Source organism: Peromyscus californicus, unplaced genomic scaffold (assembly GCF_007827085.1).
Source record: "Peromyscus californicus insignis strain IS unplaced genomic scaffold, ASM782708v3 Scaffold_6__1_contigs__length_162567912, whole genome shotgun sequence".
In the NCBI taxonomy this organism is placed as follows: Eukaryota; Metazoa; Chordata; class Mammalia; order Rodentia; family Cricetidae; genus Peromyscus; species Peromyscus californicus.
Window position 1 is genome coordinate 30,769,117 of NW_026294584.1, and position 24,419 is coordinate 30,793,535.

At 42.6% G+C, this 24,419-nt stretch overlaps 1 protein-coding gene across 1 annotated transcript in view; it reads left to right on the forward strand.

Moving 5' to 3' along the window:
* The first annotated feature begins 7,058 nt into the window (after positions 1-7,058).
* Tes (testin LIM domain protein) overlaps positions 7,059-24,419 on the forward strand; it is a 40,455-nt gene continuing 23,094 nt past the window's right edge. Inside the window, exon 1 of the mRNA XM_052719969.1 lies at positions 7,059-7,233. Within this exon, the coding sequence (XP_052575929.1) occupies positions 7,207-7,233 (27 nt within the window). The 5' untranslated portion in view covers positions 7,059-7,206. The remainder of the gene's footprint in view (positions 7,234-24,419) is intronic.

A 24,419-nucleotide genomic window follows, 5' to 3' on the forward strand; every position in this document is an offset into this window, starting at 1 on the left:
AGTCTAGATTTCTCCTCCTACTTATTCTCTCTTCCCACCAGCCCCACCTGTCACTCTCCTGTGTAGCTATTGACAGTTCAACTTTTTATTAGACCAATCAGGTGCCTTAGGCAGGCAAGGTGAATCATTCACACATCTTTACATAATTAAATAAGTGTACAAATGCAACACATCTTTACATCATTAACGAAGGCAGCAGAAACAAATGTAACACACCTTTACACAGTTAAAGCAATGTTCTGCAGCACAAACAAATGTAACAAATCTTTGCCAAGTTAAAATAATATTCTGTCACATTATGCCTGAGGTTTTATAGTTACAATTCAATAATTCTTTACATATATCAAGCTTTCCATTTCTTTGATCTTGTTTACAGTAATGGATTACTGGCTGGGAAAATGGCTCATCAGGAAAAGACACTTTCTGACAAGTCCCAAGAACAGAGCTCAAGCCCAGGTACCTCTGGGATGGAAGGAGAGAACAGACTCCAGCAAGTAGTCCTATGACCTCGGTCCACACATGCACTTACCTGTGCACTCATGCCCACTCCATCCCCACAAACTAATACGTAAGTAAATGTAAAAACTGTTTTAAATTGAAATAACAGCTCGTTGTTTTGTTTGCATTCCTCATCTGTAGGAATATTTTTCTGATCTGTTTTTCTGTTGTTTTTTCTTTGGATAAATTTCTTTGGATTTTGCCCTCAGAACTTACTGCAGCTCATTTTCATACATTACTCATTGTTTTTGTTTGCAATCAGACAAGGTTTAGAAAAATTTTGCTGACTTCACAGAGCCCTAGTCTTAGTTTTTATGAAGTGTTGAGAAATACAGCTGTGTTTGGGGGGTTTTTCCTCCTAGCTGAGCACATGAAATATGGCTAGTGTTACTAAGAGGGTAAAATGTAAATTTATAAACACTCTTTAAATAGAATTTAAATAGCCACATGCAGTTAGTGCCTACCAACCGGGTAATATTTTCTTCACTGTCTCTTGTCTAGTGCTCACTGTTGACCACTGAGGAAGTAGTTTCCTATTATGGATCTTTATTCAGGAGGGAGAGAGAGTCAGTCAGTCAGTCCTGAGTCCGAGCCATTACTTTTGAGATAGTACAAGGGTGAGATGCCTTCCACCTCTTGAAATTTCAGCTGCCTGGGGAAAAGAAATGGCCTGAAATTCTTCATAGTAACAGACCAGAGAACATTCCAGTTACCCTGTCCACCGGCCACTGCTCTATGATTTCCTCCCCTCCCCCACGGAAGAATTGCTTATCTCTGTCCCATGACTCCGGATGCTTTGGCCTCATCTCTTGAGTTTTGCTGTTTATGAAATCATTTCTTACCTGCTTTTACTATAGATTGCCCCTGGACTTTTGCTAACTAGTCGATCTATTTTTGCACTGGTTTTGCTAATATATGTTTTCAAATAGATTAACAATTACACTGCTGCTGGCCTGTCTTCCTCAAATTCTTTAGAGCATATATTATCGAGATAAAGTTTTTCCATTAAGGAATAAATCATATATGTCATGGAATATGTTTTTTAAAGGAAGAAAGAATGGCCATTGATTCATCAAAGACAAATCACTGATGACATTTTCTATGGTTCTTTCATGACCCTTCTCTGTGCATGGTATTTTTTTCATGCTTGTGAGAATATTGGATATACAATTCCATGTTCCCCTTGTTCCTGTGATGTAACTGTTACCAAAATCCCTGAGTATCATAGTTTCCTAGCTGTGCTAAATCTACTGTGTGGTCCATCCATTACTTGAGAACCAAGCTCCAGTGTTTGGGCAGTTTAAAAAGCATTCCACATGATGGTTTGTTCTGAGATATATTGGTGCCTGCTTTCTATTGAAGTATTTCTCCTACAGGACAGCCTGTAATGTTATTCGAGCTGCTAATGAGTCATAATAGCCATACCAGGCTCACAGAAGCATTCTTGTAACAAGTGTTAAGCAATGATTAACTTCTCTCTGGAGGCTTATAGAGTCCATGCTAACAATTGAGGAGAAAGATGTAGTCACCATTACCTTGAAATCTCACCTCATTTAATTCAGACAACTTTCCAAGAATTCCTTTTTATATTTACAGTGTGTTTAATATGTACATTATTATATGTACTTGTGGGTGGAGTAGTTGTGAGCAGGTGTTGGAACCAAAGTTGGGTCCTCTGAAGAGCAGCAAGTTCTCTCAGTCACTGTTCCATCTCTCCAGCCCCATATGGATATATTTTTGTTCATGTAGGCCTGTGTACACATCATCTGTATTAGCCCCACACCTTTCTTTTGGTTCCTAGAACCAGATTCCACTGGCCTTACAAATTTGGTACCTGTCTTGAGAAGGGTAACACGTTGCCCTTCTCAAGCGTGCTTCCTTGTCTGCTTCTGTTTCACACAGAAGGAAGGTGTTAGATCTCCACACCTGCAACACAGCACAGTCCTAAGATGTGAGGAGCCCTCACTGATTTCTTGTCCTCCTAAGCCCAACACTACCTCCTCTGGAGCATCACCAGCAAGTCTTTCGAACTCTCCAGTGCCATCACTGCCTCATTTGGCCCTCATCCTAGATCACGTAGAATTCAGCTAGGACGACTTCATCAACCTTCCCTTCTATCGGTTTGTCTTTGGAGGTGTTGGGGAAATTCTCCACCCTTCCTTCCTGCGAGATCTTTCTTTGGGGCTTCAGTTTGTGTGTCCAGCGGAGGCCTCTACCCTGGCATCGGCCCAAGCTGATTGGATCAGCCGTCCAAAGTCCCCCAAGTCAGGATAACAAGTGTCTTTCTATTGCCTGGTTTGGAACCCCATTCTGGGTCTTTTGTTTAAACTGAGAAGATATCAGTCTGAGAGCTGAGGCTGCCTGCTTAGATGTTGGGATGTACAGAAGACGGTTTTAGAAGAAAAAGACCCAAAGCTGATGTAGGAAAAGCAGCGAGATGAGAGTCCATATGTCCCCAGAGAAGAGCGGTGCTTTCTATTCCTGAGGTCATACAGTGCCTGCATCTACTCCCAGATACATGTAGCCGTTGAGTTTTGTAAGAAACCTATCTCCTGATAATACAACGCCATCTTGATTTTAAGCTATCAAACTAGCTTACTGGGTTTCTGTACTTGCAATCAAAGAGGGTTGGTCCATTTTCTTTGATGATCTGACCCCTGGTAGGTCTACCACATGCCAGGGCCCTACTTCGGAGACTAGCTGGCAAACAAACTGGACCCAATGGAGATGGAGAAGGTAAAGCCAGTACTGGGTAATGGGAGAGGGGTTGGGGAAGGATGTTGGGATAATCATTCTGTGTACTGTGTAATGATGTGTCACTGTTTTACCTCGCCCTCCTAAGACACCTTTGGATTGGTTTAAAAAAGAGCAGAATGGCCGGGAGGTGGTGGCACACGCCTTAAATCCCAGCACTCGGGAGGCAGAGGCAGGCCGATCTTTGTGAGTTCGAGGCCAGCCTGGTCTACAGAGTGAGATCCAGGAAAGGCGCAAAGCTACACAGAGAAACCCTGTCTCGAAAAACCAAAAAAAAAAAAAAAAAAAAAAGAGCAGAATGGCCAAGAGCTAGGCAGGAGAGGGTAGGCGGGATTCCCACGCAGAGTTAGGAAGGTGGGGAAAGAATCTGAGGTGGGAGATTGGCCAGCCAAACACAAAGGAAGTTGGATGTCTGGTACTTTTGAGAGGTAACAGGCCACGTGGCAGAACAGAGATTAATATAAATGTGCTAATTTAAGTACTAAGAGCTAGTTGGGAACAAGCCTAAGCTAAGGTCAAGCTTTCATAATTAATAAAAAGTCTCCATGTCATTATTCAGGAGCTGGTGGTACAAAGAAAGAGCTGTTACAGAATGGGGCATGAGTATGTTCACAATACATTATATCAAAGTCTCAAAGAACTAATAAAAACATTGTTAAAAATCACTTTTTAATCTTCAGCCAGGGAATGCACCTCTGGGAAGCTTTGGCAAACACCCATAGCGCCCTCTCCCTTGACCTTGCTTGTGCTCCCTCAACCTACGCAGTTTTCGGACTCCTACAAGCTTTCCTCTCTGTCTGTCGAATGCATTGCTAATCTATACACAACTTAAGGACAAAGGAAACATCTCAGGCATGCTTACATTGCTCAGTGTAACCCTCCCATAACAGCACAAAGGTAGAAGAATCGTTCATCCACTTCCCTCATCAGAGACTGGAATGAGATAACCACAAAGTTTAAGTGGAAACACTACATTTGGCTTGCATAAAGAACTTTTTAGTGTGTGTGTTTGTAAAATCTAGAATATTTGCTTATTTTTCCAAGGATAGAATTTCAAATCCCAGTATATTGACTTCTCTATTTGATTGATTTCTCCTCTGCCAGAGAAGGTCATGCATTTAGCTGATTTTCCATGCATTTTTGTGGTGGAGCCAAGGCAAACATTAACCACAGTACTTCAGTAGGCACAGAGGGAGCTACAATTAAATAATATCTGCCCCACAATTCACCAACAGTGCACTTTCCAGAAGTTATCAATGAAGTTTGTTACGTGCACCTCACACTGGATCCTTCTCTATAATTTCCCATTGTTGGCTAACCCTCCCTGAATTTCCTCTCTTGGTTGGATGGATTTGATTCCTTCACCTTTTGGGTATTCTTTGCCTAGCTTTTCCTTTCCTTTCTGTGCTGGTCCTGGCTTATTGGTTGTCTTCCATATCTTCTATTTTACTATCCCCAAGCTGTTGTTGTTTCCACCTACGGCTTTTAATTAACCCAGATAGGATGTTACTTACCTTAGTCACCATTCCAGCACAGGCCTTAACTCTAAACTTTATATTTTGGTGCTCCACTTCAACATCCCAATTTCCATACCTTTTACCTGTCCATCTCTTCAGTGAGAAATGCACAGGTATGTAAAGCGCTGCCCTGTCCCGTATATTCTTTTTCTCTGAATCTTCCACAGAGATAATCATGCTAGAAATGCCTGTCCTCGGCCACCAACTGTACCATTCATCAAACCATGCCAGTTCTAGCTCCTTGACATCTCTGCTGTTTAACACTCAAAGAACTGATTACAGACTTCAGTCCAATTCTCCTAACATTGATCTACCTCATTTTATTTTCTATAAACCATCTACCAATGATTTACAATAATCTAGAGTTGGCAGGATGGAAAGTCCCGTCAGAAAGCACTGAACTCCAGTGCCATCCTTGCTAATGCTATCCACGCATAGTGACACCATGAGGGCCTGCAAGGAAGAGAAAGAGAAAGCCAAAATTTGATGGTTAAAAATAATAATAATTATTACAAAAAACACTTCCATATCATTTTTCTTGGTGTCATCTCTGCTATTTCTCAAAAACGGGCCCCAAGTTTATGTCACAACATTTGCTTAATGCCTTCGTTTAAACTGATCTACTGGACATCTTCTATCTGTTAAGCTTTCTGGGAAAGCAGAGACGTTATTATTGCTAGACCTCATCAGAGTGCATTAGCACTTACAAGGGGCAGACTTTTCCAGGCCCACATCTGTTCTGTAGTTTGGGAAAATGACTTCGAATGCTTTACTTCGATTGAATAAAAAGAAAAAAGTGATCACAATCTATTTTGGCCATTCCATTTCCAGATACGGAAAACATACTCTGTTACCTCAGTGCTCTGCTAAGCACTATTAGCAAGTTGTCAAGTAAAACAAAACGTAGAGAGTGTTAGCTAAAGTGAATTTTTGAAGTGTTATAGTTGCCAAATTTCCAGAGGTAAAATGAAATGACATCTGGACCCAAGTGCCTGTATTGTATGGAGATTTTATATTTAATATCGAATGTCTATTTAGAGGTGTGTGTGTTTGTGTGTGTGTGTGTGTGTGTGTGTGTGTGTAATGTAGATACCAGGTTAGGGGACTATCTGACACCTAGCCATTAACACTTTCTACTATGAGTAGGAACTGAAGAAATTTGCTTGGGACTGGAGAGACTGTTCAGTTGTTAAGGCTCCTCCTGCTCTTGCAGAGGACCTGATTTCAGTGTCCAAAGCTCAACTCAGGAGGCTCACAGCAGCCTGTAACTCCAACCCCAGAAGATCCTATCCATTCTTCTGGACTCTAAGTGAACCTTCACTTACAAGTGCACGTGCTCACACACAGACCCATATATATATATATTCAAAAGAAAACGCTTATTTGCCAAAATCAAAACGCTTATTTGCCGAAATCAAAACGCTTCTTTCCCTCAGTTCCACATCCTGGAGAAGTTACTGTGACTCAAGTGCGAGCTCTGTCCCCAACATGCTATGGCTGCATTTGGGGGCCTTCAGTTTCCTGCAAAATGTGAAGTGGATTGATCCCTAGATGCCTCTACCCCCCACCCACGTCTCTCCAACCTGAGGATCTTCATTGCAATTGCTCTTGAATGAGGGTATGAAATGGACTGGGTTCCGGTGGCGCAGGCTTCTGTGAGACTGGTATTTGTAACACGACTTCACTGAGAAGCAAGAACAGCCTTGCCTTATTACACTGGGCACAAAAGGCAAGTTTCTGTTTCCCAAACAAATGGAGCACTTACTTCTGCAGAAGTTCGTGTGAGCCTCACTTGGCTCACAAAACAATATAGCAGTCTCCATTGGCATTAAGGATGTCAGAGAAGATTCTTTGGCAGTGTTCCGGACTCTGGAGAAAAGCATTTGAGAAACGGACATCTCCACAATTCCATAGTGAAATCAGGACTTGAAGTTCATCCCTAGGATGCCTCAGGAGTTCCATGGCTCCTCTTTGCCCTAACAACCACCCAAGAAGTTGGTACTGGGAGGACTACTCCTCTTGACCTGAATCAAAAGTCCCGGCGACACACAAGTACAACCCACCGAAATGGAAAGGTCTGGGCCTGGCCTTCAGCTGGACGCAAACCTGCCACACCAGCCCTGGAGCTAAGGCTTTGGAGAAACTGAGTCCACGTACCCTGGGGCACTCGGCAGGGCCCCGCCCCCTCGCGGCCCCGCCCCTCACCTTGCTAGCGCCGTGCTCTGGCCGCGAAGGTGCGTGCGGCGCGCGCTGATTGGTGGCTTCCCGGCGCTGCCCCGTTGCCATTGGCTGCCGGGGCCTCTTTGTTCCAGGTCCCAGCCGCAGCCGAACCGGGCTGCGGAAGTTCGAGGGCGCGGGGTGAGCGGCTGCGGCGTCGGCGCCCGTGTCCCCGCAGCGGAGATCGCGGACGCGGGACCGAGCCCCTCCGACGCCCAGCATGGACCTGGAAACCAAAATGAAGAAGGTGAGTGGCGCGGGCGGCGGGCGCGGTCGCCTCACCTGGGCGCGGGAGCTGCCCTGTGTTCGCGGCCCACAGCCCGGTAGGTGCCGGGAGAGGACGACCCCGCGGACCCCGGACCCTTGAGTGACTGTCGCGGTGGGGCGGGACCCTGCGACCCGTTGTCACCGCGCCTGAAACTTTCCGGAAAACCTTTCAGCCACGCCTTCTCCAAAGCCCAGGGTGAGGTCTGGGCGAGACCGTGACTGACACCGCTTCCTGTCTGGGGAAGCTGCGCTCTGGGGAGCCGGTGTGGTTCAGTGATGTGGCTTTGACAGTCCCGATCTCCAACCCCCAGCCTGGCTGGCCCAGGCTCTCTAAAGTGGCTGCTGACTAGTGACACTTCCTTCACACCCGCGCCTGCTGATAACTTCTGAAGTGATGACTTTGAGGGGAGTTGTGTGTGTTTCACTGATGGCCTGAGTGCCAAAATACTGTCTCCTTGCGGAGATGGTTCTCAAAATGTTTGCAGCCAGCGGCCAGCAGCGGTTGTTGCAGGTGCTGGGGAACACCCTCATCACTGTTCGTGGTGTCCGGGCTAATAGCCCTACCTGAGGAGCTCTGAGATTCTGGGGAGTCTCTCAAGTCGCCTGGGAGAAAGGGGTGGGGACCAGACTATGACTCAAAAGAACGCTGACGTCACATTCTATTGTAACATTCGACCTTAAAGGTCTTGTTCCTGGGAATTGCGGCTGTTTACTTTGAAGTAAATTTCAGCTAGTGGTCATTTATCAAATAGGGAAGGAAGTTGTGCAGAGTAAGAAAGAAAAGTTGAGAAAACTTTCTTCTCTTGCTTCCTTACATTTGCTGGTTCATCTTCTAAAAGGGAATTTCTATTTTGTGTCCAGAATTGAATTTCTGAAATTGTATGCAAATATGAAGTATGAGGGTAGGAAGCGGTTGACCAATAAAAATTTGAACCTTTGAACCTAGGAAGCACTCCTTGGTCCCTTCTGATTAAAATCAGCTCCCAGAAGGGAAGTCAAGAACAGGAAATATAAAATACGTTCTTGTCTCTTCCTGTTTGATATTGATTCTCTCAACATGTTTTCTGGTTAACCATGCTTCCCACTTAGCAAACATTTGATGGACTGTGTAGTCTTCTGTTGACGAACACTGAACTCATTGAGTTTTAATGTAAGAACTACTTCAGGCATTTGTTTTTGTTTAGAAATACTGATTTGAAAATTATTCTTTTCAAATATTCAAAAGTGGGAATTCTTTGAAGGTAGAGAGGGATGCATAGGCAAATCAGAGGACTGCTAGGATAATGACCCTGTTGTGTATAATACTGCCCTGGTATATATTTGTCAAACCTCACAGGATATAAGATACCAGAAGTGACCCCTACTGTGGAATCTGAACTTGACAATAGTATTGTGCCAGTGTGTCTCATAAGTGGCCATTTCTGAAGCACAAGGTTGATAATGAGGGGGCGTGCTGGGCATGTGGAGACAAAGACCATGGGGGAACTGTGCTTCTGCTCAGTTTTACTGTGGACTGAAAGACTATTTTTTAAGCTATTCTATTAAAAAAAACAAACCTCTTTGAGACAATAATTCTTGAAGGAAAGTCTAAAGTTAAGAGTGATTTCTGCTAGCAAGGGATTTAACAAATGCAGATATTTATAAGCACTTTCCTGAAGCCTGGGTTATAATAAATAATTCTTTTGAAATGTGGCATAACTATCCTCCTCCATTCTCCTTTTACTTTAAAAGGACATCTTTTCAACCAAGTTCCTTAACCGTCTCTGTAAGCTTACTCCTTTCCATCCCATCTCAAGAACAAAGATTTCAGAAATTTAAAGAAAACGAAGTAACATCAATAAATCCTATTTTACGATGCTGTCACTCCCGGTGATGCTCAGAGGGTCCTCTGTCAGTAGATGACTCAGACACCCCAACAATGTCCCATCTGACTGCCAACCATGGGATTTACTTTCCTAAGCTGTTCCTTGTAGTGGATTGGCTGAAAGGTTCCCCAGTGCAAAACACTTTAAAGATTCTGGGAGTCCATTTTACCCTTGAAGCCATTATCTCAAAAGAAACAGATGTTTAAGAATTGTTTTATTTAGAAATCGCTTCCTAACACACTTAAAGAAATATTACAAGATTCTCTGACTCATCATGAAGGCTTGTCCCCTCATTGTCTAGATAATTGTTAGATCTTCTTCAGTTTACACAAGAAAAGCCATTGTTTGAATGTACTTCCAAAGCAAAGGCATTTTGGAAATGGAAATATGGAGGCATTTAAGTAAAAATCAACTTGACTTGTAGTAGCTTAAGAAGTGTGGTATTTTTCCCTTCCAAAGCCCTTCCATTTCATTGTTGACTACAAAAAGAATTTTCCCCAGGCAGTTGGAAAAATGTTATTTATTTCCCATTACCATTTCCTGTAAAAAGGATTAAAGAGGGCAGTCTTTACCTTTCAGTGACCTATTTGGGTTGTACTATTCTAAGAGTCTTTGGTTTATAAAGGAAGAGATTTCTTCATGAACTTGCCCTTGGGTTGATTAACAGTTGCACACCACTATCACAGGCACTCTGGGTTTCATAATTGCTGTTTTGCTGTATTTTGTTTTGTTTGAAGCAAGTGAGCTGTTGCTAGGATGTGGAAACTGGTCTGTCTACACAGAGTTTTGTCTTAACAATATTTTAGATGAGAATTTGACTTTTATGTCCTCTGAAGCACTCAGCTGGACCCTGCTCCTGAGTCTTGCATCCCTTTTACTTTGTGTGAGTAAAAATCTGCGTCTGATTGCAAAAGTAAACACTGGCTCTGAGAGGTAGAAACAGTCTTGTTTTCATGGTAAATCATGGCCCATCACCAGATGTTTTCCCTTGGCGCTCCTCTCTCTGAGAAAATCAACTTTTATTCTTCAAAATATACTGAAGACAGAGACTCCAGTGACTTCCATTGTACTGCCTAGAATTGCTGCCAGGCTTTATTTTACTGTGTTTTGTAAACCTCATTTTGAAACTCTATCCTAACATCTTACATACTTTTCTTGAAATTCTTTGTTTTTTAACTTTACTTTAAAAAGAATGAGATACATCTTAAATGTGGAAGGCCATTAACAACAACAACAAGAAAGTCTTTCTCTGCATTCAGATTTCTTTAAAAAGCTTTAATTATTATCCAAAAGTGGATAGTAAGTTCAAGTAACTGGAGTTGGAAAAGATTCAGCATCACAAAGATTATTGCATTGGAAATGAGAATGAGCATTTTCTCATAGGTAGCCCCTTAGTTAAGTGAAAAAAGCAAGTATGTGGGAATTTGGGTCCTCAAATCTAATTAACTTCTCTGCATGAAGCCTTTCTTGGTGTAGGAAACTGTTGACAGAAAAACTACCCCTCACCCAGAAAGAAAGGGGTGGGGGGAGGGGGGAGAGAGTGAGTTTATTCTGGAGCCATTTTGAGTGACTGTGGCCCAGGAACACAGATGTAAGTTATCCTATATGTCATGTTCCACCGTGGGAGCAGTTTCATGACATTTTATAACTTTACAGTGCAAAGAAAGTCATGAATCGAGGCAAGTTTAAAATACATCAGAGATGCAATCATGTCAAGATGGGGGAGGTTTCTGTCGGCCCAACATGCAAGATGCTGTCTGATTTCATGATGTTGGGAGGTTTCTGTAGGCCCAACATGCAAGATGCCATCTGATGCTAAGTTAATAGATTCCAAAAGGTTTCTGTCTAACAGATGTTAGTGCAGACTCAGATGGGCTGGGACTGGCTGTTCCAGAAGGCTAGAACTAGCCCAAGATAAGGTAATTAATTAGCTTCTGGGCCTTCACCATTCCAATCTCTCCATAGTACCAGCATTCTCATCATACCATCACTTTCTGCAGACACAGCTTGTTTCCAGGAGTTTTTGTTCATGAAGCACTGGAAAGACATTTCCTTCAAGAGTCATTGACACAAACTGGCGTGAAGAGAGAGCTTGTCTTTAAAGGGAGATGTTCTGACTCAGAACCCACAGAAGAAAGGAAAGTGCTCCCGCTAAGCTCTTGTTTCTTTTCCTCTTGCTGTGGTAAAATGCTCCAACAAAAATAATATAGCAGAAAGGATTTATTCTAGCTCATAGCACAAGAGTACAATTCATCATGTCGGGGAAGTCAAGGTATTTGGAGCTTGATGGAGTTGGTTATAGTAAATCCACAATCAGGAAACAGAGCCATGAATACACACTGCTTGCTGTTCAGCTCCTCTTTCCGTTTATACAGTCTAGATACAAGCATAGGGAAATGGTGTGCCTTCCCACCTTGATTAACCAAACAAAGATGATCGCCTACTGGCATGCTAAGAGGCCCATCTCCCAAGTGATTTTTAGATCCTCTCAAGCAGACAGGGAACACTAATAGTCACAACTATGTACTCCGTACTGAATAACATTGCTTGTACAGTGGTCATATTCCAAGTCCAATACTAAATCTTATGCATTCTTCAAGGTCTGTCTTATTGTAACTAACCCACCCTCTTCTAGAAACATGCCCCCCACCCCCGTGTTCCTACCTACAAAGAAAAGCATTGACTCTAAATTCCCAAAGATTGTTTCTGTAACTCTTAAGATAGTCACTGTCGATCGCAAATACATTTGGAGCTTCACCTTTTCACCGAGATTTTAAGCTTGAGAGATAAATTTACATTTTATAATACTTGACTGCTTTGATTGTTGTTCAAAAGTCTTATGAGGGCCATAGTCCCATTTTGAGGACTAAGAAACCTCAGCTCAGATTACTTAATCTGCAACTGAAGAACCTTACTATGAACTTGAACCATAATCCTGAGAATTTGTGTTCCTTTTATTATACCACCTACCTTGTGAGTCTTCTGTTACCCAAATTTATTCACTGTGTTGAAGTAATTATATCATACAAATAAAGTATGATGCATTTGAACAATTTTACTTGTTTATTTAAAGAAATTACATTTGGCTTGGCAGCAGTGGCACACGCCTTTAATCCTAGCACTTGGGAGGCAGAGCCAGGCGGATCTCTGTGAGTTCGAGGCCAGCCTGGTCTCCAAAGTGAGTTCCAGGAGAGGCGCAAAGCTACACAGAGAAACCCTGTCTCGAAAAACCAAAAAAAAAAAAAAAAAAAAGCAGTGAGAAACATCAAAATGGTGAGCTGTCTCTTGAACTTGTTATGGAAGTTATCAGAATGGAATTAATATTAGGGGCCATCACTGTGTGGCAAGGATTACATAGTAGGGCTCTCTTAGTGCTACTCTTGGTGTTCTTTCTCTGAGAATAGAATGGCAATTGGCTACCTGATAATTGGAGTACAAGTTCTTTATACAAAGTGAACCGCACAGTGTGCTTAGAAATTCGGAAAGGACAAGCGGGGCAGTCAGTAATGTTCAGGACATGTCTGTGTCTGGAAAGATCACCCATGTATCCATACTTTCTCCCTTATTTTTTAATCAGCATCCTTTCACGTCATACTAGGCTGTAGTAGTTCTACTATTTTTGTTATGTTGGCCACCTTGGATCTCAATTTCCATGTTTGAAAAAACTCAGTAAGTGAAAGAGATTATTCCAAAGGTTCTAAGTCCCATGGCTCTGGCTATGAAAAGTTATGGTAACAGTCTACCAAGTACAGTGTCCCATGGCCCTTATAAATCACACAGACCACAAATGTGCATGTAAATGCATATACACATGTACACAGGAAGTGGTATAGTATATAACTGTTTTATACATCTGTGAATTCCACAGGGAAGCTAGTTGCGTCGGACAATTGAGCTCACATGTGAAGTGTTATTTTCCTTAGTATATGGAGAAATGAAAAGCAAAGGATCACTCACTGTTTTTAATTGTCATGTCTCTCAAACAAGACTTGCCTCTTAAAAGCTGTTTTTTAAATGATATCTGGCCAGGCGGTGGTGGTGCACACCTTTAATCCCAGCACTCAGGAAACAGAGGCAGGAGGATCTCTGTGAGTTTGAGGCCAGCCTGGTCTACAGAGCGAGTTCCAGGACAGGCTCCAAAGCTACACAGAGAAATCCTGACTCGAAATGCACCCCCCCCCCCAAAAAAAAAAAAGATATCTGACTAGGCTGTGGTGACGCACGCCTTTAATCCCAGCATTTGGGAGGCAGAGGCAGGCAGATCTCAGTGAGGTCAAGGCAAGCCTGGTCTACAGAGTGAGTTCCAGGACTGTTACACAGGGAAACCCTGTCTCAGGTAAAATAAATAAATAAATAGATAAATAAATAAATAAGGAAGGAAGGAAGGAAAGAAAAAAAGAAAGAGAGAATGTATCTACCTCTCTATGACTGGTGCAGGATGTGGTACTATAGTAATGAAAAGAAAAGAGTGTTAGAACAAAAACAAATAAAAGTAAATGATAGATGAAAATCAGCAGAGCTAAGATTGCAACATCCGGCGGTACCTTGGCAGGTTAGCAGTATACTGGATTTCTAACATGGTGGGAAGTTTGGGTGGTGCGTCTTCAGCATCATTAATCTTGCCAGCTTTGGAACTCTCATTTCCTTTATCTTCAATAATGGCCACCGGGGGAGAAAATGCAAAAGCGATTTTATATATTGAAGTATGGAACCAACCATGATAAAATGAAGCTATGGTCATTGCATCCTTGCACCTCTCAAGTGGCCACACTTAGTCTTCATGATTACAAACGCCCTGCAGGAGTCAGCCTTGGATTCCTGCTTGCTGTGCCCAGAAAGTTTTATGTAGCAACTACTGCCATGGTAACTAATACTATGTTTGTTTGTTTTTTTATTTTTTGTTTTGTTTTGTTTTGCTTTGTTTTAAGACAGGGTTTCTCTGTGTAGCCCTGGCTATCCTGGAACTCACTCTGTAGATCAGGCTAGCCTCAAACTCAGAGATTCCACCCCCCTCCATGTGCTGGGACTAAAGGGGTGCACCACCACTGTGCAGCGATACTTTGATTTTTTAAAAATGATTTTATTAGATCATTAATGTTCAAGGCATATAGGAAACTCATTTTTATAAGATAGTGAAATGTTCAGGGAAATTATATTGGTTGTGATTAAGGAAACCTCAAAAAAACACAAAAATGGAGAAACAAGAATAATCAAATTTAAAACAGGTTGAAAAGCAGCATTTGCAAGATTTTAAAGAAAACAGTGTCACTGGTCTTAGAATAAATATGCACTCAGGCCCTATGTTAGAGGCTGAAACATAAAGATTAAGTTTTTCCAACCATCCAGCTTTAGCCTTCAACTGTCCTATAAAACAACCAGAGTCTGAGTCGAAGGAGGTGCGTCTTTTTATTTTCTGAGTTTCGCACCACCTAACTTCCTGTTTAAATAATTGCCTAGCGAGATAAAAGGGTATAGGAGATCACAATGTTCTAGCTCTCGCTCCTTTTATTTGGTCCCCAAAGTAAAAGGGATAGTTTACCATCTTCAGTTTCTCTGATCCTCCCCCAGTCTGCTGAGATGGGGTTGGGCTGGGCTGGGGTGAGACTTAAGGGTAGAGAGTGTTTGGCCAGAAGCCAGCCCTTGGGGGCTGCAGAGATCTGCCTGCTCAGTGAGGTAAGGCTACTACTACTGGAGGAATTCTTTGTCGCTGAAGCACTCTGACTCATCCTCAGACCTGGAGTGATTGAGTGTGTATTTACCATAGTAACATTCTGACTACCTTAAGAAAACTTTGAAAAGGAGTTTCCGGGAGTTTATTGCCGCCTCTTATCTGAACAGTGGTGAGCTGAACACAGAAAACTGGGCTGGAAGCCTAGAATGCTTTGGTGAGGAGGTCACTAATAAGACAAAGCCACGGGAACTTTTTTTTTTGCTGTGTCTGATGCGACCGTGATACAGTTTCATTGCAAAATGGTGATGCAGATGTGAAGGTAGACTTTTGGTTTTATATGGGCACATCATCGTGACAGCCTGGTACAATGAGTCACAATGGTAGGATGTCTGGTTTTTCTCCTTTTATGAGGTTCTGGCCTGCAGTAAAAGTAGCTGGGACTCAGCAGAAAGTTATGCTTTGTTTTACATAAAGAATATTTAAAGTGGTTTACATTTAGGATGACAGACTCTAAACTGGATTTCTACCCATATCGCTTTGAGCTTATGTCGTCTAGAATACTATGGTGTCAGCATTGGTAAGAAAAAAAAAGGAGGGGGGCTGGAATGAGAAGGAAGGAGGCAAGACAGACATGTAAATTTAATATTATTGTTTCTTTTCATCTGGTAAGGAACAACTTAAAAAATCTACCATAGGATAATTTTCTGAAAACAGCAAAAATGAGTTACTAAAATAAAAACAACAACAACAAAAAAAAAAACAACTGAGGATTTTTTTTTTTTTTTTAAGTTGTCAAAGGCTTATAATGGCTCCTGTTGCTCACTCTTACTTCTTTATATGTCTCGGTCTGGACTGGTGAGTCATGGTTTGCCAACTGCCACATTTTTGAAGAGCCCTGCAATAATAGGGATGCAAGCAACCGTTATTGAGTCCCCGGGCAGAAGTAATGCACTTTAATTGGGTAGACTGGGAGTAGTCTATGGAGGAACCAATTCCTGGACAAGAAACAAAACTTCACTAGGCAAACAAGGCATCTCACAGGCAGGCTACGTGGCATGAAACCAAGGTGCTGGGTGGTGAAAAGTCAATAGGTACATCCTTGCTTGGAGTTCACACCGTTCACAGCTCCTCTTTGACCCTTCTGAAGCTGAGCCAAGAGCATGGCAGCCTCAGCAGTTGGTAGTTTTCCCAAGGTCCGGTTTTAATTGAGGAAATGGGAAGCTGAGCTACTGAAGCAGCCCCGCCCACTGCTGTGGATCTCTGTCCCTTTGCTTTAACACTGATTCATGTTGGGTAAGTTCTTTCAATCTGCTTGTAAAAGGAGGACATTCCACATTGTGGGCTAGCTGGTGTTGGCTGGACTCGGCTCACCGCTGTGGGTTGGCATCAGCCTACCACAAGCTTTTGTCTTCGGGAAACCTCCAGTCAACTAAGGGTCTGTTTGCTCTGCGAAGATGAATGCGCAAAGTGGGACTTAGGGTCAGCATCTCTGACCCTGGGATGTTAGGATCCTCAACCTTACACTTGAGTATGAGAGCTCTGCCAGGAGTCCAGCAATGACTTGGAGCAAACAGCTAGGAAGGAGCCTAACAACTCCTCAGCAGCCAACGTAGTAACTTCCAGGGCTTTCTAGAACTTTGCTAGTGGCTATAGCTCTTCTACACTTTTGGCTCTTTACAATTCCCTCACCTCCACAGCTACAGCTCTCTGTGGCTCTTCTTAGGCTGGGTTCTTTGCATTTTCTCTCTCTCCTTGTCTGTAACCCTTGAGCTGCTCTCAAATTGTTGCTGGGGATGCCTGGGGCCACAAGCTGATTGAGTTGCTAATGTAGTGCATTCTACCTGTAGTAAAGACCACGAGTGGGTGGCCACCAAACACTCTTAATGTGGCTTTATTGGAGTCAGGGCTGATGCATCAGTGGGTAATGTACAGATGTTCTTCTGGATTGCTCCTGGCCTGCTGCAGGGGAAGGAAAAAGTGAGCAAATCCTGCATACACGCACTGCATTGGATGGGCTAGGTTCTCCTCCCAGGCAGAGGAGGAACTTACGGGGGATACCCCAGGAGTCAGAGCAGGCTCACTGGAAGCTTTCATGACGTAATCAAAGTCTCCTGAAACAAAGGTGAAGTTGACAGGCAGCCATGAGAGTTGCAATGCCCCATGTATTTAGAACAACATGTGTGTTTGCCTTGATAGGTTTGATTTCTCTGTGTTATCATTGCAGTCTTGGTGAGAGGCCATGAGGATATGTGTTTGTATATATGTCTAGTTTTTATGAGATAGGGTCTCGCTCTAGTGCAAACTAGCCTAAAAAAAATGGCTTACATAGCCCAAACTAGCCTTGAACTTGTGGTAGTCAACCTGCTTTAGCCTTCCAAGTTCTAGGATTACAGATATGAACCACTATGCATATTTTTTTGAGACAGAGTCTTATGTAGCCCGAGCTGGCCTTGAGCTTCCTGTGTTACCAATGATGACCTCATGCTCTCTTTCGTCTATGTCTCAGATGGGCTGGTGAGTCATGGTTTGCCAACTGCCACATTTTGAAGAGGACTGCAATAGCAGGAATACACACAACCTCTTGCCTCTACTTTCTATGTCCTGAAGTCACAGATGTCCTCTACCATGCCATGTCTTTCAAAACAGCCACACCTGTCATGACAGTCATTCAAGGAACTTCCCATGGGTCTGAATGGGAGTTGAATAGCTCCGCTGTCCCCTGAATATGATGGGGCTGCCCTCTGCTGTGGAGCTCCTGGAACACCAGCAAGCTCATCCACAGTCCAGGCAGGCTCGGGAACAATGGAAAGCACAGCCACACCTCCCCAGCTGGCCTTCACCTCTATCCCACCTGGGTTACTCACTCAGTTCCGTCCCCGCCACCACTGAGGCTAGAGGTATGGAAAGTATCTGACAGCTGTCAGCCAAGTAGCCATCAAGGAACAGAGCTGCCCAACAGTCTTTCTCATAATGAGGAAGAACATGAGGGACTATGTATAACAAAGATCTTACACAAAATTAATCTTCTTTTTCAGTGAACTTTATCTAACAATCCTTAACTTCTGGCTAAATATCCTTAAAGACGGTTGGCACCTTCTAATCTATCTCTCTTAAATCGAGTACTTGTAGCAAAGGGTTGGAACAGTAGAGGGCAGGTGGTCTTTGGGCCTGCTAAAAGGCTGTGAAAAAAAATGAGGAATGTTGCAGTGTGTCTTACTTGATCTTCAGAGGGCCTGCCTGTGTTTAATCCTCCCACTTTTCTGCTGGCTTTGAGATATAGATCCCTCCAAATTCCTCTCAGCCAGGCTATGTTACTTCCATGTTGCCTGAGGAAATGCAGAACTTATTTCTGTGGAAAATGCCAAATTGCCTGAGGTTTTTAAGAGAGGTTACAAAGTCTGACCTTTTAAATACAACAAATTCAAAGTATGCTACAGAAATGTTCAAGAGACCTTGCCTGTCTCTCCCTGCTTCCTTGGAGCCCTACTCCTATCTGGGAAGTAGCCCAGGCCAGCCTGGAGGAAAATGAGAGACCACTAGAAACAGATGAGCAATTTCAACAGATGCTACCCTGAGCCACTTGTCCGGAACTGAACAGAAGCATGGCTGGCTGCTGGTGCAGCTAGCTGACCCCAGCTCAGACAAATGTTGAAGCATGAACAGAGTATCATGGTCAGAAAGGACAGAACAAACAACTGTCTTTATGGGGGTGGGTGGATTTTTAGGTTTTTAGACACCACATCATGGCACCTGTTTATTGCTGGGATGGAGTCTTGTCACTGTCCTGTAGTGACAAGAGTCTTCGTGGCTTCCCTCATTCTGAAGTACCTTTCAGTCTGTAGTATTCTGTGCATAGCAAAGAGTCAAAGTGAGTGGACCATAGCTTCTGTAACCTTGGTGACTTGGGAATGGGCCCACTAATTACTTAACCTTAATTTCTTTGCTTGTTCTACCAAGACAAAGGGAAATTGAAGTAGCATGCAATTGAAATTTGATTGTAGTTATAAATAGAAAGTATATGAATGCTTTAAAAATGTCCTAATATTCTTGAACCATTAAGCAACGTGAAAGCTGCCTGTGTGTTTTCTTTAGTGGAGAAATCCTCCTTCTATAATATTTAAATACTAAATACAATACATGGTGAGCCAAAGCCTTCTCGCTCATTCCCTTTGCTCTTGCATTAGGAAGAAACTCAGAGCTTGACTCCCACACTACCACTGAGCCTTGCCCCAAGCCTCAAACAGTTCTCTAACCCATCAAAAGTTAGATAACAGGTTTACATTAGTTATGGCACACTGTATTCAGTTTTGATTTGTTTTCCAGAGAAAGGGATGCTGTGGAAAGTCTGGGCACTAAGTAAATTAGCAGCCAGGAGGACTGCCAGTAGGAAGCCTTCTTCAGTCAGTCCTCTCCTCTCCTGCTGTCTGAGTTCCCTGACTTCAGTGAGAGTGTATTCTTCTGCATGTCAGTCCCTCCCCCTATTCCTTGTACTTTCTCTTCTGGGCCTTACTTGACTTCAGATTTCCCAGCTTCCTTGGGCAGCGTCCCCTACAGCTTTCTCAGCCATTACTGCAAGCCTTTCATTACTGTGAAAACATGCCTGTACTTCCCTTGTTCCTACATACACTCCAACCAGACGGGCAGGGAACAAGGGTCAGTAAGTCCACTGACTGTGTGGTCACCTTCCCCTGCTCTGCTAATGTGTTTTGGTGGAGTACTCCTGGAGCAATTATGCTCCAGACCTTGCACATGCCAAGAATGGTGGCACTTCCGATTCTGGGGTACAGTGTCTTCAGAGCGTCTTAGTGTACTTCTGTCTGAGTGACCCCTCTTTGGACCCAGCTGTGAAGGTAGTGCCTGACACAAGGCCAAATTAGGAATGTTTGCCATAATCCACATTCTTTAAAGGAACTCCCACAGACACCTTTGGGACTCAGGTTCTGAAACTCCCTTTTATAGCGAAGAAAGAGGAGGTTTTGAGGACATGTTGCGTAAGCTCATGTCACTGCAGAGTCCTTCAGTGAAACCAGTCTTAATTAAGAAGTGATTTCAGCAACAATCATAGCCTATTAACTGTGACATCTTTACAGCTTGCATTGGGTTTTCTCGAAGTAACAGATTCAGGGGAGGCCTTTTCCTGGTGAAGCTTACTCAAAGAGGGACAGTAGTCACTCAATGTGTTCCTAAGGAACCTGCTTAAACTAAGGAGATAGATTACAATTTTTCTATTAATTGTTCACCTGAAATATGTGAAACCTAAATTACATTGTCCATAATACTATTCTATGGCTAAATTGGCTTTTGAATGCTCAATTAACACTCTACATATAAAAATGATTAGCCATAAGTACTCCCTAATTTTAGTCACGTAGTAACATCCTCAAAGGACTGAGGTCCTGTGTCTGTTTCTTTTTTCTGTAAGAAAGTTTATACAGACCCTTTTTCTTTGTGTTCTTAAAAGAAAACCCTCATGTGTTTTATATAGAATTATGGAGATTTTCTCATAAATATGTCACTGTAGTTTCCTACCAATCAAGCTTGGTATTTTACATAGTATTTTATAAACATTTATAACTATGTGTGTATGTATATATAAAATTGTATATGCTTGTATATGTTTGAGAAGGAGAATGGGATTTTGAGAATTCAAAAAAGAAAAAAACAGTTATCATCTGTTCTGACTTTGGCAAGATTTTCCTGGTCCTGACAAAGTGAATTACTAACATATTGAGAAGGAAATTATTTGTAAGGGAGAAACCAAATTCTGTTTTAGCGTGACCTTTTGACTAAAGAGATTTGATACAAAACAAAAAATAAATCAGTAAAAATGAAGCATGGTGCCAATAATCACTCCTTGTACCCATATTTATAGTATGCCGCTATCACAAAGCACTTTGCCATTTGGATGTAAATGTGGGCATCAATACTACCAAACATACTCTTTAAGACTGTTACAAGGATCAAACAAGTTGATTCATGGGAGACAGAACCATGCCGGGCAGTGTGAGCATTCAGTAAACATGGGCTGTTGCTGTTACTGGGACAATCCCTTCCCCGGCCATTCTTTTAAAAATGGTGGAAGTTTGTGGAGGGTAAGATACTGATGTTTTTCTGTCAGCTTAGCAGCTGCACATGAATCTACTGATAGTTAATTATTGTCTGCGGCCACAAGGCCTGGCAGTCAATGTCCTGCCAGGGCCCTCAGACTGTGGCTTGGGGGGCCTTCCAGTCAGGTGGCAACATGTAGATTTAAATTAAGTATCTGTCTTTCTATTTACTAACAAAGACTGGGAAGTCAGATGTGGGGGTGAAAACCTGCTAGATGAGAGAAACAAAGAAGCAACCAGCTGACCTTGCCTTTTAGCTGGAGACCCAGCAAGAGAAGTGCCCCTTCACTAACCCCAAAACCAAAAAGACCGCCAAACTCAAGTCCCCGCCCTTTCCTTGCTGTGTGGCTTCTCTATCCAAATTACTGGCTTCTCTAAGGCCAATTCCAGTGATCTAGTCGCTAGCTCCGCCCCCAAATCAAGGTAAACTTTATTTAACAGCCTCAGTGTCACAGAGCGATCCAAATCCCTGCAACAAGATGCTGTGTTAAAGAGCACTTGATTAAAGCAATTAAATAAGTAAAACCTTCTGGCATTGCTAGAATTTCAGGGTCATGGTCAGCAGCTCACAGTAAATTGATGTGTCAATAGTCACAGTACAGTGCAGCACTAAATCGGAAGATTTCTACCAAGACATGTAGGAATCAGGGGAGAATAAACAGGGAGTAGTTGAAGAAAGCTTCTTCGAGTAGCAGACATTAACATTGGGCCTGTAGACTGGGGAGAGAGAGATTTGGACAGATGTAGAGAAAGAATGGAGATCTAGACAAGGGGCAGCGCTCCTGGGATCACAGCTACAGGAGGGAAACCGGAGAGGAAATGGGAGAAGGAGGCAGTGGCGGGTTTGAAAGTAACTCCTCTGACATCGGAGAAAAGAGGAATTCATGATCTCATTAAAAGTGTCTGGCAAGGGGAGCAGTGAATGGTGAATTCAATTTTGAAACAGCAGGATGACACACAGGGGGAGGGATCCGTTAGAGTGTGGGTCTCCATGGCCATGAGGAGAGTTTGAACAGGGACACTGGCTGCAGATGAGGGAGCAACCTGGCGTGTGTAGGGCGCGCCACCCAATAAGCATACCTGCCAAGGATCGAGAAGACTTGGGGCCCTCAGTGAGGTGATGAGGCATATGGTCACAACCTTCTCTTTAGTCTTTCTCTCATCTATTTTGAAATGGGTGAGAGAGGAAGTTTTGACCTTCTAAATAAAAAAAAAAGTAAACCTAGAGGTTTTACTAGAGATAATTCATCTGTTTTCTTACCTTTGAAAGTTGGGAAATGTTGAAGGGTGTTTCTCTTCCTGTTTTAGGTCAGCCTTTGACTAAACTCACCTCTTCCCCCTTCTTTTTTTTTTTTTTTTGTGTATATATATATATATATATATATATATATATATATATACACACACACACACACACACACACACACACATATATGTGCATACATACATATCTTGGTAGAGATTGGGGAGCAGGCAATGATCTGAACAATTCCATTTTAAGACCTGTATCAGAGATGAGTCAAGACTTATTGATTGGAAGCAGGGGGGAACTTCACAGAAACTACTTCATTTCTATGAGAAGCGTTGTTTAGAAATGGTATTCAATTGTCTGTGATTATAATGTAAATACATACACATATGTAGATGTGTGTCTGTATACACTTGCACATATGTGTCCTATATGAGAGTGAATATATGCACACACAGAAGAGAATACAGAATAAGTGCATCTCAATCATTTTCCTCAGGAAACTTCATTCCAAGGTGATTAAACCATCTCAGTAACACTTGCTCCACAGGGAAATTTGGTTATAAGTCGGCACAACTCCCATGATCTCACCCTGAATACTGTATAATATCTTCCAGATCCAAATTGTCTCCAGATCAGCTCAGACCATGTTTGAAATACCAGATGTTTTATTCCCCTTCCTCTTTCCCCCCATTCTCTTTCAAGTATCTGACATGTGATCCCTCTGCTCTGGATCGAGAGGGTCAACTGAAACGTTGCCAACGTATCTGGTTTCTTGACATTATGATTATGAAGAAATTGATGCCGTTTCCATTTCTAACTCTAAAATAAACGGAGGGAGGAGGGGCTTGGAGACTCAGGTCATGGAACTGTAAGCTGAGTTTCTGGAGCCTACTGCTATGGTTATGTAAAAAGACATTTTGGGACTAGTATTTCAAGATAATGACTATAGAGTGACTATTATTCTTTCAGAGGACCTTGATGGGTATTCTCAAAGCCCAGCTATGATTTCTCCGAATATAGTCAATCCAGAGGACCTGTTTTCTTGGACAATAAAGAAGAAAAATTAATCTGTCATGTCCTTCTATTGACAATGGCCAGAATGTGTTGCTAAAATTATATGGAGTAGACAGCGTCAGAACTTGTGTGCTTATGAAAACCATGTGTTTTTTAGGTACCAGTTGATCTGCAGAGAAGTCCATCACACACAGCTGGTGAAATAACAATGCACAACAGAGCTGAGCAGAGTCATTCACAACCAGAGTTGCTTGTGCCCTATGCATACATTACAGACTGAGGTCCAAATGACTGGCTCGTATGAGCTGATAATACACTGCCTTTCTCAAGTGGTCATTTTATATTTAGCAATCTAGCTTTGACAGGTTGACAAGTGGCTAACAGAAGATAAAGTTACCCAACATATGATTTACAATCATAATTTTAGAATTAAAAAAAGTTGGAGTCAATCTGATTCAATTCTTTCCTTATCTAGACAAAACCCAAAGGAGAAAATTGATTTCAAAAATCCTTAAATGTAGCTGACACTGGGACCAGATCACAGTTTTCTTGACTCTTCTTTGATGGTCTTTCTTCATGTTCACAGTTCTCTGTTTTGTTAGTTCTCTAACATTTATAACAATGCAGTTTTCATCCCTTTCCTATTAACTGGTGAAGCGAACTCTTATGTCACTACCATTTATAATCACACAAATCTTAGAGTTCATATGAGTCCAAGGGTCTGGCTTTCAATTGTCTAAGCAGCCAGTTTGCCTTGGCTGACAAGGAGTTAACACCACCTAGGCCTCCATTTCTACTCTTCTACCCCATCCTACATAGCCCTGCATCCCTAGTGTTAGATATCACCTTCCCTAAAATTCCTCACCAAGAGTTCTCAAGAACAGAAACTAGCTTGTAAGACTTGGGTGTCCAAAAATAACCATCATTTCTTTTATGAAAAGGAGTCTGCCCAATTGGGGTGGTCCATGCTGGGGTAAAGAGAAGGGAAGAAATGTGGTGAGGATCTGGGTCTTAGATTTCAGGGAATCCCGACCATGGAGTAAAGGAGAGAGAGAAATTGCTGGGGATTTAGAACAACTAGGTCTGTTGAACTGAAATTCAAAGGAGTTGGGGAACCCCAGGTCCTCTGACACTGTGCGTTAAAAGATGTGGGAATGGACCTTAAAGAGCTCAGGGGTGGGTTGCGTGTGTCTGGCTCTACAAAGTAGAATCAGTATGCTTTCCTTCTTCTGGGATATGCTTGACTCTGGAGAGGAG